This window comes from Sinohyriopsis cumingii, chromosome 1, assembly GCF_028554795.1.
Source record: "Sinohyriopsis cumingii isolate HCF-2022 chromosome 1, ASM2855479v2, whole genome shotgun sequence".
In the NCBI taxonomy this organism is placed as follows: Eukaryota; Metazoa; Mollusca; class Bivalvia; order Unionida; family Unionidae; genus Sinohyriopsis; species Sinohyriopsis cumingii.
This window is the reverse complement of record NC_142961.1, coordinates 129,266,263-129,287,413: the sequence shown is the minus strand read 5'-3', so window position 1 is coordinate 129,287,413 and position 21,151 is coordinate 129,266,263. Positions and strand designations below refer to the sequence as shown.

At 35.0% G+C, this 21,151-nt stretch overlaps 1 protein-coding gene across 1 annotated transcript in view; it reads left to right on the top strand.

The window, feature by feature from the left end:
- LOC149807850 (uncharacterized) overlaps positions 1-6,286 on the top strand; it is a 209,530-nt gene extending 203,244 nt beyond the window's left edge. Inside the window, exon 30 of the mRNA XM_089961139.1 lies at positions 3,318-6,286. Coding sequence (XP_089817265.1) covers positions 3,318-3,398 — 81 coding nt within the window. The 3' untranslated portion in view covers positions 3,399-6,286. The remainder of the gene's footprint in view (positions 1-3,317) is intronic.
- The last annotated feature ends 14,865 nt before the right edge of the window (positions 6,287-21,151 follow it).

Below are 21,151 nucleotides of genomic sequence, written 5' to 3'. Positions count from 1 at the left end.
AATGATGATAACCAAAACAATTTTAATGATTGTGAATCACGATCAAGATACTTCAGATCGATATTGTATAGAAGTAAGAAGTTGCGTTCAAACGCGTTAAAGGAGGTGGTTATAACACTATGCTACACAATTTTTGTTCCGGGGTAGGAAGTGTTACTTTGTCATTTGTTATGCATAAAATGTATGGAACATTGTTATTATTACACAAACGTTTCTTTCAAAATATCATCAGGACAGTGATATTTTGAGATATACCTTATTTTCAATTCGACAACGGGCAAATTATATGAATCAAAATCAACAAGTATTTATACTAAAGAAATGCAAAAAATGACCATACACGGTTTAGAAGTGAGTAGTTTTTCGAAATTTACGGTTATACTGCATATACCGTTTACGAATCAGCCACCAAATGTAGTCACCCATGATATTCTCATTATAATATCCTTGGTAATAGCGTTCAAAGTCCAGTACATCCTGGTGGAAGCGCTTGCCTTGCTCCTCTGCGTACGCTCCTATGTGCTCCTTGAATTCATCAAAAGGATCATCAAGGATATGGACTTTGAGGAACATCCTGCACCCGATTGTACCGTATTTCTTCACCAGAGTCACCAGAGTCTCAACAAGCTCAACATATTTGTCGGCTTTGTGATTGTCCAGGAAGCACCGAACCATTGCGACAAAGCTGTTCCAAGCTGTTTTCTCCTTATTAGTGAGCTTGTTGTGGAATTCATAGCACTTCAGTATCTTCTTTATATGTGGTCCTACGAAGACACCCTCTTTGACCTTTGCCACAGACAACATAGGGATGAAGTCTTGAAGGTAATTGAAGGATGCCGACACCTTATCTAGAGCTCTGACACACTGTCTCATAAGGCCCAATTTGATGTGCAGTTGTGGCATTATAACCTCCCGAAGTGGCCACATGTGGCTTCCACTTGACGTTGTTCCTCTCCACAGTGCGCAGTCTCACCTGTGGTAGTGCGCCTTGGTGTTCTTCCTGTACCAAAGGCAAATATAACAGGGAAACGTGGTAAAAGATCTTGGAGACCCATTAGGAATGCCACCATTTTGAAACTTTCAATGACCTCCCAGACACACTTATCATAACTTAATGGGTTCAGAAAAGTCTTCATGTTATTGCAATCCTTATTTAGGTGCACCGATCGAGCCAGTGGAAGAGACGTGTACTTATTCCCATTATGGAGCAGTACCGCTTTGAGGTTCATGGATGAGCTTTCAATGAATATGAGACACTCATCTCTTGCAGGCGATTCCGATTGCCTCGAACAGACTGGTCTCATTGTGGCAGAAGCAGGGCCTATCTTGACGGTTGAAGAAGTTTGAAAAAACTTGATGACGCTTCCGCTGATCTGCGACTTGCACACTTTCATCCAACAAGTTCCACTGTTTCAGCCTAGATGTCAAATGCTCGGCAATGGCGTTGGTGAGACCAATATCTGTGATCAAGTTTTTGAGGTCTTTTTGGTTGAGGTAGTATGGGTTTTTCTCAGTTCCATCTTTGAATTTGTTATCTGGTTCTACATCGTCTTCCTAGCTCTCTGAATTGCTGCTGTCTTCTAAAGACGGATGCACTCTCTCCGGAGAAGTGGGTACGGGGAAGTCAGGGCCGTGTGGCATCGGGGCGAAGGATGAAGGAAATTGCGGATACATGATAGCGCCGGTGCATTCTTGCCAGTCCGATGTTTGGAACTGTTCATCGTGCAGAAGTAGCAGTTGCTAGAGTGGTCAGTGGGTTCCAGCCACCTTCTTGGGATAACGAACTGCATGGCTCTATTTTCCATGCTGTACCATCATTTATTTCACCCATTACTAATTTGTAAGAAATTCTCCCAACACTTTTCATATATGATATATTTTAATAACATTGAAAATCCGAAAACATTTTAAATTAAAAACTTGTTGAATCTAAAAAAAAAATGTATAACTTAAAACTCCAAGAAACGATTGTCCTTCTTACCTTCCAGGGCTTTTTTTAGTAATCGCAGGTGCAATGCGGTACCCAGGAATTGTCTTGATCCCCGAAATATGCCTTGTAGGCCTCACACATCTTAGCAGATGCTTCCACAGAGTAAACCTTCGCTCTTATCTTGATAAATTGGCCACAGACATAGCAAAATGCGTATGCCTGATGCTTATAGCCTCTTAAAGCCATCTCACAGAAATGAAGATATGTATCCAGCTGAAACTAATCAGAATTGGTGGGCTTTATTGTTCCTGTATTTATGCTAATATTTACATTACTGGAAAGTTCTGGAAAATAGGTAAATTTCAAAATGTTATTGTCATGGTCACGAAAGAAAAGTTATTGGGGAATAATGGTCATTTTCTATATTTCTGAGGTATTGGCAATTAGGAACTACCATCTATTACCAAGGAACAAAATTAATTGTTGCACGGTGTAATCAGCCATTTATTACTGGGATGTTCTAACAAAAACAAAAAGATATAAATACAAATCCATTTGGAAAAAGTTTAACTGTACCGTACAAAATAAAGACTTGGAGAATATGAACAGTACCTGCATCAAGAAAAGGAGTGCAAAGAAGCGCTTCAGAGAATATGCTTAGACGCATTAAGACCATAACTTGTCAATTACTACAATCGGAATATATGACAGTAAATGCATAAGACATTAATGTGATAGAGCAGTGGCTGGTATTCAAAGACGTATTAAGTGTGTACTAATACTACAGTCTAAAGTTATAGATATAGAGTGATAGAGAAAGAGGTATATATATATATATATATATATATATATATATATATATATATATATATATATATATAGATGGATGGAAGGATGGATTGATGGATGGATGGATAGATTGATAGATATATAGATATATATATAGATATAGATATATATATAGATAAAAAGATAGATAGATGGATGGATAGATAGATATATAAATATATATATAGATAGATAGATATATAGATAGACAGACAGACAGATATATAGTTAGCTAGATAGATAGATATATAGATATATATATAGACAGACAGACAGATAGATAGATCGATATACAGATAGATAGATAGATAAATAGATAGATAGATAGATCGATAGATAGATAGATTGAAAAATATATAGATATATACATAGATAGATGGATAGATAGATAGATAGATAGATAGATAGATAGATAGATAGATAGATAGATAGATAGATAGATAGATTGATTGATAGATAGATAGATAGATAGATAGATAGATAGATAGATAGATAGATAGATAGGTAGATAGATAGATAGATAGACGTTTCAATTAGTTTCAAATTGTAATCATTTCAGGATCAGTTCAAGTTCTGCTACGATGCTGTATTGAGCTACCTTGATCAGTTTGACACCTACTCTAATTTCACAGGACTGTGAATAAGCTGACTGCACTTAAACAAATAAACACATAACTCACAGTTTACTTAAAATTTGCTTTTGTCACATACAAATACACGTTTAGAGCGAAAAGTCTAGGAGGACATAATTGATTGTTTCTCGTATCCATACAAATTTTATTCAACCAAATTTTGTACTTAAATTGGTAGAGCCTATTAAATCCCGTTCATTTTGTTAGTAAGGCCATACTTAACATTGCTTGTTTCAAACATTACCTGTATAAAGAATACACGGGTAATCTGTTTTTTATTAGTGTTTGGTCTTGTATACCCTATAGCTCTTTAATCCACAAATTCAACAATTTTAATTTTACATTCATATACTATGGTATAGCATTTATCCTCTCCAAGAAACCACAGGCGTTTCATCACAAATCACAATTTATTCTTATGTACTTGTATTTTGATCAATATGAGCCAAGCGTGAGAATGTCTAATTGTAACTATTGTGGCACATTTTCATAATACTATGTATCATAGTTATAAGTTACTGCATTTATATGGGAAAATATGAACGAGATTTTTGGATGTAAATACCTTGGGAGTAAAGTATATCCATCCAATAAAACGAGATCATATTTTTCCACACAATGCTGTAAAAATTTTATTATATGCTAATTTTATTACAAATACACTACAATAAACAAAGTAACTGAATGGACTCCGTACTCCAAACTAATAACACAAGCGCTGATTGATCATTACACAACAACAACATTATTATGCGCGCTCGACATTACGTTCGAAAGAACATTGAGTGTCTAGTTAAAATTGAAATTTTGAGTCATATTGTGAATTAATGCGCAATTCAACAATTTTTCCATTTGACCTGGAATGAATAGATTTTTATTGTATTTATATCGATTCTATGAAATTTTGTGTTTATGGAATGGATTCATATGTGACAATTCCACATGAAATACATCGGATTGAAGAAGCGATGGAGAAGGGTGTTGACATCTGCAAATGTGTTTCTGTTTCTGTCATTGAATGTTTAAAACCATAATGTGGGAAAATATTCTTTCAATTACAATTATCACAAAGACGCTATAGAATTGAATGCTTATTACATTTTGAGTGCAGTAAAGAGGGTGTAATTGCACTTATATACGAAATTATAGTACAATGTCGAAATGTGTAATCAAAATAAGGAACCTATGACCTGGTTCATGTGATTCGGATTTGCAGAACAAAGAAAGTTCATTTTGAGGGAACTTAGGATGCAAAACTAAGTGTATTTTTGGTCATTCTTATCAGCAGCTAAAGAAGACAGTTTATGCCCGGTCACTCCTGTGTTATTTGAAAGAACTCTTTCATGCGTCTATTGTATAGCAAGCCTAAATCCGAAACATTGTATCAAAACGTTAACGTGGAATATGCCAAAGCGGCTGGTATGCCTTACTTCATTCAGAAACAAATTTAAACAACCACAACGTAAAGCGCCTACTACACGAGGGTACACAATTAGTTTACAAATCAAAAGTGCTGTCGTATCAGTCTATTGTTTGTTTACAATTGAAATTAGTTCCTTTATGAAAGATGAAGGTGTGCAATATCGCAAAACACTGAACGATTCTGACAATATACAGTTAACGGAGAAAAAACAATGAGTATATCTTATTATGTGTTTTAACTATGAGAAATGTACAATTGTCCATGCAAGCATATACCGGTTGTTTCCTGTACTTAAATGAAACAAATATTTCGTACATTGTGTTAAATCTTCAGAATGCTTGGTTATGTGACCTCAAATTTGCTGAACTGATTTCAGTGATCAAATTAGTATCATATCGCTATTTTCATGTGATTGCTACGTTCACTTCAGTTTATCCCAATGCTGAATTCTGAAGGACATTTGAGATCATCTGACATGATAGCAACTTCTGTCATTGATTCAATATACACATGTTTAAACATTTTTTAAATCCAAATTGGATAATTGCAATATCATTCTCGCAATATGTAGGTTTTGTGATCTCGATAATAATGTAAGATTGCAAAAACTAAACAACGTGCATATGTTTCTATCGACGTGTTTGTAATATTCAATTAGTAATTATTTTATGAATTTTTGTAGATATCTTAATGTTTGCCGTACTTTTCAATGGAATGGCCCTCACTTTGGGTTATATATTCGAGTAACTATAAAGCGAGAAAAACACATACATTTATACATATTTGCGCGGACCAATATATATGTAAAACCAAATTATATCACAACCTTTATTAAATGACAAAAAAAAAACATGAAATTGATATAAAATAATAACTCACTATTTCCCAAGAGACATAACCTAAAAATAAAATGATATATTTCTGCCAGGTTATTATAAAATGGTTAGTTAGAACATTGAAAGTCAAATCGAATATTTTTGACAAATGTAAATATTGATACATAGTTTGTCTTAGATACACATGGAAACATCAAAACAAGTTTAGTTCTCGTAGGTCATAATATCGCAGTTATGCAAGTCTTATAAAATTAGGCATGAATTTATTTGCAAGTGTCTAAATATATATTCTGTTTTAGTGTAGTTGTATCATCATATATGCTTAAATTAGAATGTGTACTTTGAATGTTAGCATGTCTTATGTCTATATTTTGATATCGTATACTCATGATGTTTTGTGTGAAGCAAATGTTAGATGCTATAATTAGATGATTTAAACATAGCCTATTAATACGAAATTGATTACTGCTATACAAGCGAAAAAGAAGAGACAGTATTCTGATCCATAACAATAATGGCTTTGAATACGTACATTTTGCATACGAGGAATATGGAGTGTACTCAAAAATTCAACAAATAATAATATTCTTAGCAATTGTATAATAACCACATCTACATACAATAAACTATTTGAATAAATTTGATACGTTTTTGATTATTCATATATATATATATATATATATATATATATATATATATATATATATATATATATATATATATATATGTGTATAGATAGACAGATATATAAATAGATAGATAGATATGAAAGCAGGAAGGGTAACCCCATCGTTATTGGTTTTGTGGAGTTTCTGGTGATTTCTAGCGCCGGCTTTACCCCTTGTCCATTATGCTGCTGCAGTATTGACCAAATGACCTTCCAGTCGTCGTTGTACATAACAATGCCTTCAAGAGAAAGGTTGATTTTAAACCTTAGTATTTGTTTGGTATACCTGTACAACAAAGCTCTGAGGGAGATCACATTTTGTTTTCTCGCCTGCGGTACCTCCACCCATGAATTGCAGGCGATGCGGCCCACCAGCACGCACATAGCACCACCATTATTGATGTTCCTTGCAACGGGTAACAATAACATGAAAGTGCACATTCTTATGTGTGCATTAAAAATGTTTGCCATCACATTGAATAGTGGATCAATAATCGTGCAACAATTACATATCGAATAAATCAGTCAGGTTTGAAATGCGTTATCGTAGCAAGATTGATCGTAGCAAATCCATGTCAATGCTGTTGCGCTTGTGGAAAGAAATAGCTAAATCGGTTGTTGTCCATAACACACGATCACCAGGTCAAATGAATATTTATCAACTTATGGGTATCATCTCTGTTACACGACCAGACATTACAGTTGTCTCTGATCACTATGTGCACTTGAGTGTATCGTTATGTCACATTGAAGATATCGGTGTTTTTATTTCTGCCTCGTGAAAACAATTATTGTTGGATTTGTTTAGCGAATCAGTATGATGTCATACGCGACTAGGTTAATGATATATTCATCAAAATCACCAAGCGATATATTCACTGATATATTTGATAAATTCAGACACGTTCAACAATCCTTCAAATCTGACGTTGCTTGATTTCGTAATCGCTGTGTTAAAAACCGTACGCATGATGGTAGTATTGCTGATCATCGGCAGGTGGTGGAACTAAAATAAAATCCCCATTTAAACCATCTCATTATCAGGTTTAACAACAACTGAGTTTTACCAGTTCCCGATAGCCAAATAACAATAGCATGGTAGAATATAGCATGCAATGGATGATGTTTAACTGCGGGTCTTTCTCGAATTGCTGACAATTCAATAGTTTCCACGTTGGTCGCAGGCATCGTTTATATAATTTTATATTGTGTTTAATGTAGAAATATCTCTGAGACAAACAAATCCACAACAATAATGACGTTAAATTACAGGTTCATATGCGCAATATTTGCGAAAAATAGTATTATCAATGCGCAGACTCCATGTCGTGGCGTACTTGCAAGTGACTTGCTGGTGAGCCACAGTACCGATATAACACAGGCGCCTAGTAAAATGCCATGGGCAAAATGTCTTTTGAAAAACATCTTCCCTGGGAAAAATTAGGTACACGATTAGATATCCTATTTGATGCGCAAAATTGACAACACGCTGATGAAGCACCGGTTAATCAAACCGATGTCGCTTGCTATCATCACAATGTCGCCTAAAATTATGGATTTATAACAATGATACATTGCTGCTGTAAAACGGATTCACAAATTACACTAGTTTTAAAGTGCGAGTTAAAAGAATCGCTTCCACATTATTTGATAACATCGGCAATGAAATGTAAATTACTTGTAGCAGGTAAGTTAAAATGCAATCGATTATTTACAGTCCAATCGAGTACAGGAAACGTACCTCGGCTTTAATTCACCAATTAGAAAAGCAGAACACGCTCATAAGTGAGTTGAACCAAGTAGTTTGTCCAACAGGCAATCAGGTAGATGTATCTACTTGCATCAAAAACTGTTCAACATGGATGGTTTGATGTTAGCGCTCCCAAGGAAATTCATCAGCAAGATATCTTGATTTTGCCGCACGATGCAGTACGTGATCAGTAGATTCGTATACACACATACAGATACGTGTTAACAGATGTTGATGTTGCATGCACAAAGACAAAAAGATGCTCTCACCTGAAAGACGTTTACACGAATTTATAATAGTGGTCGTTTCACATGGCCAATATTATTTCTGAATGATCCTGGCAAAGGATTTCTTGGAGGGACATAATGTATTATTTTGACGTGGACACACTTTAATATTTCGTAATCAGGTAATTGCTGAACGATTTGATGGAATACTTGACGCGCGATAATTTGGTCATCAACATGTTTAGGGATTATTGATGTAGATGTGTAACACTATAACTGAAGGACGATATCCATATTAGGTGGTAATACTTACTGGTGTTGTTGCTGCGTTAAACAACAATGAAACCCGCCTCGCAATTGGAAAAAAGGGCGATTGTAGACACGATTGGTAGATAAAAAATCTGTTTTATGCAGCCAGTCAGTTATCTTTCTAAGCCTAGAAAAGTGGAAGGTGATAAAGAAAATGTAAGCAATCCAATCTGGAGCACTACCATGCAGACAAATTACATCATGGCATGTGCAGTAAAACTATGGTTTACCGACAAGAATCACCTGCTCCTTATATTGGATTTGTTTGGGAACAGCTGCAGAAAATTCAAAAAAATACAAAGCTACCAGCAAATTGGATGTTACAAAACAACGTTAGTGGTTCCTCTAATGCGGTCACATTCAAGATACGTCAATACCATATTTCATCATATGTGACGAAGCTGATTATCAATCATCTATATAATATTTTGTTTGGATCGCCATGTACACATTTCCATAACATTTAGGCGTTGCATCGAGCGCAATAATGTTCTTGTTATTTTTTCCGTGGTAAAACAGGTATCATGGTCACACACGCCAATTTATTTGTATTCTCGCAACATGAACTGGATTTTGTTGTCGTTGATGATGTGATGTTTGATTGATGGTCACAAAATATTCCCCTAACTGAGAAATGCACTTAACCCTCGATTCAGCTAAGTATGCCACGTTGGACCATGCAACGGGATTGTCAACTATCTAAACACGAACTGGAGCTGACATTGCTAAACCATGTGGTAAATAAATCATGATTTCGTATCTTAGAGTCCAGCATGATGGTTTTCTATTACGAGATGCGACGATTACATTATCGTGGCCCACTGTTTTACAAAATCTTTCACCAAAGTTTATGCAGTAGCGCTAATCATTTCCTGATATTGTACTTATCAGATTTCAAGTGCTTCCGAACTTTGAAATTATTCGTATTTGGCCCTATGATCATCAAGCACCTATTCATAGAAATCAACAAGTTAGTGGTACCTCAAACCCGCTTACATTCAAGAAATATCAATTCCACATTTCATTGTATGTGACCAAGCTCATTATCAATCGTCGTATGGTATTTGGATTTCGGCATTGCATCGAGTGCAACAATGTTCTTGTTTGTTTTCTAACTCAGTGATAAAATCGGTATCACGATTAAACAATCGTTTAATGTTCTTAGTCATCGCGTTGATTTGGCGCTAATTTGAACAAACGCCATCCAGTACCTATTCATAGTAATCAATGTGCTTGACCAACCAATTCCTCAAGGTATTCATCCACAGTTTGGCCTGACTGAAATCTCCATACTCGATAATTCTGACCTTGTTAGTAGCTAGCCAAGCGAACAGTATTTCCGTCGTGTTTATGTGTACGGTACAAATTACATCCCAGATGATAACGTGACATATATTTTTCTTCCCCATTTCGGTAGGAGTCCACGTGTCAGCAAGCAATCAAAATAAACTATAAGTTTGAGATTTAACATTTATGTAATATTGCACGTATTTCGCGAGGTATGTGTGAGAGTCAGCACAACCATATTGTCTCCTCTAAACAATGGCATCACCAGTGTTATTTTACCAGAACCTACAGCGTTACGCAGTTAAGCAATTTTGTGTCGTGCAACGGGATTATGTAGCTGTGGCGTGGCTCATGTTTCAGCAAGATCTCAATCACAAATATATTCAAAGGTAGCAGTATAATCTGCGCTTGCTGGCTAAGAACTTATGTTCGTGTATGATTCTCCAATGCACGTATGTGGTACTTACATCTGGAGCTTTTATTGGTTCACGACAGTCATCCATTAATGGTTCATGCAGCAAGCAGCACGCTCGTTTACATAACATTAATTATTCCATTTTAATACTGGCAGATTATCAAGTGTCGCCGTTAGCGATGATAAACGTGATCAGCTGGTATATACTAAATATTAAGTAATTATGACCGCTCCATATGTAAATTGAACATTTTTCGATACAAACAATGTAATGTTTAAATATGAGGGTATCGACGGTCTAACATGAGATATTGCATCAATTTGCATTTGCATAATTCTCAGCCACATCTTTAGTGCCATTACAATATTGTTTTTTCTATTCATTTCCTCATCGCTTGGTGAATTAAGGTGGTGGCCAAGTGGATGAAGACTCTGTTGAAACTATAATGAAAAGAGCTCTGAAAATCTGGGTTTATCAAATGTTTGTAGCGGCCCAGTGATCTCAACACGCACGAGTTCACGTCTGGGATGTCCAAATCGCTAAAACGGTACGACTTAATATTTTCTGCACCCATAAACACTAGTTGTATAACACGCTACCACATAACGGCACTACGTCGTCGGGCTTATATTAGGCATTCCAAAGAACGTCAGGATCGCAGCCAGAGAAAAATACGATAAATATTTCTACGTAACGATTTATTGCTGTTGAATTTGTCAAACGATAGTGATGCAGGAGGCACAGACACCTTTGCAATATATATCCTTGTTCTGCTTCTTTGCCGTCCGACAACTGATACATAACACAAACGTGGCCACAAAAGAGATTGACCGCAAGTGTCGATGTGATAACGAAAATTCCCGATTCAGTGTGACGACTTCCACATTCTAGATTGTTGATAAAGCTAAATTTCAATGGATCAATTTACTTTTTCTTTCTCGAATTCGTCTTTAGTTGGTATATATATAATTCATCTGCGATCGCGTTTATGTGGCGCATGATTACATCACGGTAGTCTAGAGCTGCCACATAAGCGTCGACTAGATCAGCCATTTATCTTACCCTTTATGTGTACGTATGCTTGTTGTCATTGATTAAATAGTATGCGCTAAGTTCATCACTGCTACCGACAGGTGGTCACCCGCCCAACAAATTGATATTGTCGGGAGAACCTAATACTATTCTGATCTACGACTAGCCTATACGGCGAACCAGTCTTTCTAGGTAATCGTGATTGCAACAACAAGTTTTTGTTTGTGAACTGATGCATCAGTGTTACATTCATGTACATCTGCATATATATCTCGAAGTCTGTGTTTTAGCTCAGATGATTTGCTCGACTGCGTATGCGCAAGTTAGAATTCAAACAAGTATCCAGTCTGGAATTGTACCACCTGGTATGTATTTTTACGAAAACAAAACCAAGTTGCGAATAGATATCAATAGGATTCGAGTTGATCAAGGCGGGTTATATAAACAATTCATCAGACTCCCTATCACGTTCCTAACATTTACTGCACAATCGGGTGAAAATGCTTATATGTACGTCTTATTCGACTCAATGTGTGGTTAATGTATTGTCGGTTACCGATGTTGTCATGTCTATTTGTTGCTTTGTAGTCACGTCATTGTCGCCGACTGGGGATTGCACTAATATAATGTCGTTGATATTGTTAGCTATATGCATTGTTCACACAAGTACGAGGCAACTTTGCTCACTTTGGCTAAACAGAAATGTGTTACCTTGAAACATAAAACGTTGACAAATAAGAGAGAACGACACTGTATTATTCGCAGGAAAACATCCAAACGACTTCGAACGAAAATTTGGCCAGCTATAACAAACTCACAGCTGCTTCAACGCGATGTCAAATCGCGGATGTTCGGGTCGACTGGGGATTGCACAAATACAGCTTGGTTGATAGTGTTAGCTATTGTATTGTTCATAGAAGTACGAGGCATCTCTGCTCACTTTGGCTAAACATAAATGTGTCACATTGAAACATAAAACATTGACAAATAAGAGAGCACGACACTGTATAATTTCTAAAGCTGATATAGGGTCATTTGTTCAGCAGAGTGATGTAACGTATGATTGAATCATCCATGACTTCTAGGAATATTATGAAACAATTCATATCCTGTAAGACGCAACACCAGCTTCGGATCGCATCATTCATTGTTCTGACTAAAAAGCAAGTATTGTCCAAACCCAGTCATATATTTATTCATAGATCCAGTCAAATATATATGTTAGTCAGCTTTGTCTTTCTGACTCATCCTCCTCCATCCCAATGTCAAGGGTCGTATATACTGACCCAATATCATATCTTTAAAATGGCATTTATTTGGGAAGCATTTTGGCTGTCTACCAGTGCTGTTGGTATTGCATTGCTTCCCCGATGTGATTTTGTCACGGATTGTTAGCAGCGACATGATTTAGTATCCAAGCTTAATACGCTTAATGATCATGGGATTATTACTCGCGATCGATCCAAGTATTCGAATAATGGCATCGGTCCATCTAATATAGGTTGTTTTAACTGTCCAATTCGATTCTGGAATGAAACTGTCTGCATAAAGCAAAACCATGCTAGGGTAGAATCACACAGGAAAATTGGCCCTGGTCGTTAATTTGTGATCGGTGCGTTGTGAATCCCATATCAAAATCTGTTTTGACGTTGACGAGTACACTTCGACTACCGCGAAGTTTACTCCACCGTTACAGTTAGGACCTAGACGAGGATAATGTTATTGGGTCAATCCACAATGTCTTTCGTGAATATCATTGATGGACCAGCATTTGGAGAATAATCGTCGGAATATCTCGATAATCCGGGTATCGTCGTTGCAACATCGACGTGGTCGAAACATGCTTTGTAACGTTTATCTTCGTTGATGTATCGAGCGCTGCTGAACAACGTCATCATTCAGTTGTTGACAAAACTGCCTCGTTTTCCTGCCGCGTATGAATTAACATCTTGCTTTACGAGAACGATTTTATATCCTTTGTTGTCTAACATGACGATCGGATAGCTCGGTGCTGTGTAGCCCACTACCCCCAATTATTGCATAAATATTGATCTTCCTGTGTGATTTGTATTATATTTATCAGCGGAGAAGAAAATGGTTATTCCGTTTCACTTGGTTTCTTGCTCATTGATGTATCACTAACCACTTCTCATTATCGTTGAATCGCTGCTGCAGTTATGATTTTACTAACATTTACGAGTTGTGCAATACTATCTAGAATTGACGAAAATGTCTTTTCTGCAATACTGACAAGGCGATCACAATATTTTCCAAGCAAAGGTGTAGCACAAATTCCATGGGGAACCTTGGTGAACACCATTGTTCAAATCAGTTGCGTGTATAAGTTTGGCAGGGGATGTCCAGTTATCATATTTAACATGATAAGAATAGTTCAAGGACAAAAATACATACTATCGCACGTGCTTGCACACATAAATTTGTATCACAATTTAGTTAGGCATTGTTGATAATGCAGAGTTAATAAATATTTTATCACCGATTACACTCCTGTGGAATACGTAGTACTGATGGAAGCAATGCATTTAAACCTTTTCCAGATTATATTATTGACACAGACGGCTTACGTCTTCCGTTTGTACCATGAGGAGCAAATTATAGATTTACCTAGGTCAAAACCATGACAACAAGAACAATGAAACATTGTAGCAATTGCGTTCGTTAAAAAGTCATTTGACAAAAATGTTTCGCTCGAAATGTCTCGTAGATCGTAACTCAAGTCTTCCCAAAGTCACCATTAAAGATAGAAAAAAGGTTACATACAGCTGTGTTACAAACAGAAACATTAATAATTAACGCACCATGCGCCAGCACCAGGGAGGATATAAGTCACAACAAAGAAATAGTAGGTAATAAAACGAGATAGTGTGAACGTGTAAGAGAAGAACGAATTTTGGCTTAGGATGGTCTCTTGCATCTTTGATTGCACACCGGCGTTCTGGCTTTTTGGTTCCCAGTTCGATATTACTTTGGCCTAAAATACCGTATAGTTGGAAATTTGATGCAATACCGTTGAATGTTGGAATACTGTTGAATAGGTGTTGGAGTTTGGAGAAGTTGGAAAATTGTTGGAAAATCCCAACAAGTCTTGAGACTATAAATCTATGCAAAAATAATGATTATTTGTAGCTAAAAATATATATTTGTCAAATGTGCTTTGTGGATATTCCTATGCAACTGTGAAGAGCTGTGTATGGTCGGCATCTTACGGCCAGTATCGATACGTGTTGGTCTGTGCTGACTGTGTGGGAAGTCGTTTAAAGCAGTATGGCTTACTGTTTGAGGATGGTCACCGATAGAGGTCCGGTGACTAGTCATTTTTCCATCTTGCAGAATTTAAGGTCCCACGTTGCTTAGAGTCGTGGGTAAGAAGTAGGTCATTATTCATTCCCCACCCTAACAAGTGTTTCCCGTCGTCGTCGAGGTGTGTGCAGCCCCAGTCAGGAGGATCAATTTTGAAGTCGCCAATATAGACGGCTGTGTATTCGATAGTTGGAGCATATTGGTATCCCAGTGGGCACTGGGCGGTTTGTAGACATTAGCAAACTTTGACCCTCCAACCTGGACCAAACCGTGGAGGAAACTGGATAGGCATCAGCACCTTTACAGTATGTATACGTAGCAAGGCCGATTTTGTAGTCTGGTGCTTATGAATTAAGGTCAATTCTTCCAATGGTGTATCGTGTTGCTTCTTGATATGCTACGTAAGTCTCCTGCAGCCAGATTAGATCAATAGTATGACAGTGGGCTACAGTGCTGATGTGATTCGCTTGGCTGTTGAGAGACCCTCGACGATAAGTTGCAAAACTCGTATTGCCGGTCCATTGCCTTGGACCTCAGCGGGCATTGTCACATACTTGAGTACATTTGGCAATGGAACGATACCAGAATTCATTACTGAATTCGGTTTGCAAGTTGGGTCTTTTGCTTATCTAGCATCGGTCGGAGTCTTTGCTGAGTACTAACGGGGAGCGCAACGTGAACACGGATCCATGCTCCCCAATGTATGATAATGATTATCCTAGAAACACAATACAAAAGATTCAAGGCGTACTCGACTCCATGGTTAAAGGGTTAAGGAACGCGGCGTTAGAAACCTTCTCGGCTCTCCCCCACTGAGAGCTCGACGTTTAAATGACCATGTGTCGATTTGCATAGATGACGATGTATACAGTACGGTTCTATTCACGATTAAGTGACTGATCTAACTACACCACAAACAACTGGCAGTCATAAAAAGCCTAAAATGTGCCGCAAATGACGTTACAAACAAAACAGATAAGGCAGCTATGATGATCTTCGGTATCTCAACCTAGTTTGAATAGAATAACAAACAACAGCACAATACATGTGGTCTCTGTTACGCTATATAACAAATAATGTTCTTTTGAATTTGATCTAGAGTAATAGTCTTTGAAACAAGGTGACGCATTCTTAAAAGAACGGGATAACTCATTTAAACATTCTAAGTATGTTTTGTGAAAATAGGACGATAACTGGAGCTTACGTTGTACCGAATTTTATCTATATATAACTATTTGCTTTTTCTGATTGTGCTAACAATGATTTCTTACAATTTCACATAGTGAGATATTTTTCATCTTTTTCCAACCTTTGGTTGTGCTATCAAGGATTTCTTTTCAATTTGCAATGGGAGCTCGTCATGTAAGTGCGAAAATGTCGAATATTACCCGAAAAGAAGTGGAAGTTATTCTTGCACCAAAAACAATATCAACCCTGTTCGTCTGTTTATGTGTTTGTGTGTGCATGTGTTAACTTTGTGATTTGGATTTTTAAGGTAGCTTTAAAAAAAATTAGTCATATCGCTACGATATCTGCAGTGTGAAAGTTTAAAAAGATGTTTATCACTAGGGTATTATGCCGTAAATATGTACCATCATGTCCCACGCAGTCATATTTCCCTTTAATCACGCCAACCAGACCAAACACTAATCTATTAATGCATAGCGCCTATCGAGGTAGCTGTTAGTACTAGCTGTGCAGGTACTTACGATGTATCCGACGGGGTTCTATCTGGCGACCTCCCTCATCCGGGACGGACACCCTAACACCCTAACCACTTGGCTACCAGAATAGTTAAATATAAATCGACCGACACATACACCTGCCAAAGACCATTTGAAGTTTGAAGTGGAACCTTTAGACATTTTCCTGGCGTTGTACTAAAAAATACTTAAAATGCTTTAAATTTCGTGTGTCATGTTCGAATAAAAAGAATATAAAGATGATAAGCCACTACAGACAAATTATACTGTTATTCTTATATTCATATTTATGTCAATTAGAATAACATACTGACTGGCGTCAATCTGCTACATACATATATATCTTCATCTTATAATAAATTGACCGCCTCGAAAAGTAAACATTATATGGATTAGGTCAATATTACATTCCTTAGGAGTCGTTTTATATCTACAGATTAATCGCTGAGGGTTATTTTTTCATATAAAACAGTAATGCTGTAATCATTATTCGATTTAGGTTAACTTAGTTTACTACACCAACAATAACTTTCTCGAGCTCTTACTGTAATAATTATGTCTTGTCTATCCATTACTGACAAGAGAACTGACTGCGAGTGATTTCACCGAAATATCTTTAGAGACTGATGATGCTTTTTAATGTTCCTGATATAACGATTTGTATACAATAATAGTATTTCTCTCTCATATTAAAGTACTTCAACCACCTACATGGTAGCCAATAGAGTAATGAAATCAGAATTGTTAACATGGGATACACACTCACTCCACCCTACCCGCTCCACCCCCATAATAAATAATTTAATTATTATTTATTTTATTTTGCCTTGTTTTTTTGTTTTTTTTGTTTTTTTTTTGGTAGATTTTTATCTCATTATTCGCTATGGATAATTGTAATATGAACTTGACCTGATCGGGATCATTCCCTTTGTCATGTAAACATCTGATAAATAGCTAAAAATATATCCATGAGAATGGAAAGTATTATGAGCATTAATTTACCTGAGACAAGGACATTGCATTTACTATGTTTTTATTAGACGTTTAGTAATAGACTTTCTATTTATACTTGATAATTTATTGAGTAAACATTTTGAATCTTTTATTGGGACATGGTATTAAGCAGAGGGTTATATAATCTAGTTTTCTCTTCTTCTTAAACTTAACTATTTGTGCTGTTATGTTTATATCAAGAATCATTATTGTGTCTAGTATTTCATTTGGGCTGGAATATATTTATGAAAATTGTGTATTAACTGGAAATACAAACTGCTCACCAAACATGACATTCGCCGAACTAGAGACTTGAATTTATAGTGAAATATAAAAAAATATGTATACTTAGATTATGGTGTGGTTAACAAACAACATGATATTAAGACATCACCACGTCACACACCAACACGGAAATATCAATGTATTTTGTTTGATCACCAATGTTTATTCAGAACTATTATCATTAGGATATTTGTTTTCAATTATATGATAATTTGTGATTTAATTCGCATTTCCGTTAGCTCTTTTTCACACATTTTCTGTGTATTTTAGGGTGATGTATTAGTTGTTGAATTTTACTAAGATTGTTCGTCTCATCATTTTAGTACTTACTTTAAAACTATAGACTCAATATATTGAATGTCTTTGAATTATTATATATACCAGCGTACATTAAGAGATAAATGCTGCATACTAATGTGGTAAATAACGATAGAACAAATACATGAATGAGGACAGCACACACGGTATGGCACAATGATTTGTTCCTGTAAACGTGATATGAAAATGTTAAACTCAACATAAAAGGGATCTCGTCAGAACAAGAAACCTAACATTGGTGATGTGCATCCTCATAACTTAAAATAAATAAACAAATTAATACGCACATAAATAAATACATAAATTAATACATAAATAAATACATAAATAAATAACCTAAAAAAAATATATATAGTGAAATAACCTCTTCGAGTTTTGCTGATAATTAGCTGAAACACATAGCGAAACTTTCAAAATATTTTGAAATATAAGGCCATTCTGATTGTAGATGATGTTAACTTGCCACGCACGCAGCAAATCTTACAGCTGTGCATGACCAGAAGAAAACAAACCTACATTTCCCACCCACGTCCGTTAGAAGTATATCCCTTAATGCTCACTACAAACTATCAGCAAAAATAATATTAGCGGCAAACAAATTTAAAGTTAAACCAGTGTTTTTCACATATTATTGAATGTAATATATTTCTAATTTTTACTTCTGAAATATATGATATTATTGAACGTGGTTGCGATTATTCATCAAATGCTTGTAATTGTTTATGAACTTTAAGTTTGGAGTACTACATATATTCAAAAGGTTATTAAAATAAGATTAAAATTATTCTTTGTGAGATTCGAACTTAGTTCTTCTTACATACATGCATGCATATATACGTACATACGTACATACATACATACATACATACATACATACATACATACATACATACATACTTACACACATTCATAAAGGGGTGGATTAATTGATTCACCAAACAACCAATGATTTTAAAGTTTTCTTGTAAATAATAGGTGTGGAATTGAGTTAAATTAAAACTTACTTGATGGACCTTGACGCCAACATTTATTTATCTCATTTTATATGTTACCCAATTCCTGGTGATATAAATATTGGTCATGACAACACAGTTAACACAGATCATATTTAAATGCATTAACTGTCAACGTATTCATATTTCAGCTAGTACGTTTCAATTGTGTTAATAAGGTAAGCAGCAAAACAAAAGACAATGTCACGAACGTCTGTGAAAAAAATGAAGTTGATGGACCAGTATTTCTATTAATAAATATAGTATATAGTACAGAGTATATCATAGTATATATTATATATTATATAGTATAGTGCATAATATATCGTATTATATATCGTATACAGTAATGTATATAGTATAGTATAGTATAGTATAGTAAATTATAGTATAGTATAGTATAGTATAGTATAGTATAGTATAGTATAGTATTGTATAGTATTGTATAGTATAGTATAGTATAGTATATCATAGTATGCTATATTTTATTATATTATATTATAATATATTATATTATATTATATTATATTATATTATATTATATTATATTATATTATGTTATGTTATGTTATATTATATTATATTATATTATATTATATTATATTATATTATATTATATTATATTATATTATATTATATTATATTATATTATATTATAAACATCATTATTTGGTTGATGATGACTTCTTAATATTCTTTATAAGTCTCACAAACTACATTATATCGTTAAATAATGGTAATAGCGAATTGTCAATGTCCAAATATTTGTGTAAATTTTTTCATGGGGAATTTATGGATGACCATCGTAATATTCATGTTAAATCGATAATTAACAGCCCGCCAAGTGCTTTTTAGTAAAATGAATGCTTATGTAGTGTAACACTTTTATGCCTATAATAATATTTTTGTTTAATTTGCATTATTGAATGCATGCACTGCGTCATATTTTACATAACTGTTCCTACTTCTAAATAATCATGATTTTTATGTGATGATGAATATACTTTAATGACTTTATTTTATATGTACTGTAGCCATCAATTAATGTTAAAGATAATGAAACAGGACACGGAGTAACATGACAAATCATCCCAGAAATTGGTTATGAACAATTACTTCTGTAAGCGATGACTGCAGTTATCGGATTGTTTCCATAGATAATATCTTATTTTGTCTATTTGTTACTCACTAACACAATACATTACAATATGTATCCCATTTAAAATCGATATGTATTGGTTTAGTAACATATTACCGCACAATTTCTTTAATCTAATATACTTTGTTCCTTCAGATTTGAAACCATGGAAACATATTTAAATGTTCTTTCTTCCTCGTTGTAATAATATCACTTACATAAACTGTATTCATTCATTAATTAAAACTTCGTTTAAATCTTGTAATATACCTGGGTAAATGGACAAATACAAAGACAGATTCCTGATATATGCTTTGGATACGTACCGCACCAACAAAAAACTACCGTTGCTTTATCAATTCCCTTCCCGTCCCTTCGTCAAGGTTCAAAATATTATAAGACATATATGATGCATCGGAAAAATAGTGAAAAAGCGTTTACGCATTCTACTCAGTACACAAAATGCATACATTTAAAAGAAAGACCGATTCTCAGACAGTTAATTGTAAATCTTTGTGTTCACAAATCCTTACTTAGCATCTAACGATGAATCAGCAATCCTAAAATGTATATACAGTATCTACAACATGGTACACAGTATCCACAACGTGGTACACATTACATACATAGTGGTATCGTGATTGTTGTATTTCTGACACTGTAAGAGGTGCTTTGGGGTAATTAATTTGCAGAAATATCACATCACTTCCGAGCTAAAATATATTGATGAATTAATAAACCTACCATTAGTTTACGAAAAGGTAAATACCAGGAAGACGTCATAAACGAGTCTTTAAATGTGTAGTACCACTATAAGGTACATTTACGTTACATTAACATTTCAAAATATTTGTTTTTTAAAAAAAAAGTTTGAACAATATTAGTATAAGTTTAACAATATCAGTATTAGTTTAGATCGTGCAGATTTAGCAAACACCACATTTATTTATACCAACCAATTCAAGAACTGAAATTCTTTGACATTAGATAATGCTGAATGCATCTTTGGAAATTACTACAACATTCTAGACTCCTTCTTTTCTTTGTTTAGCAGTGTGAGCCAA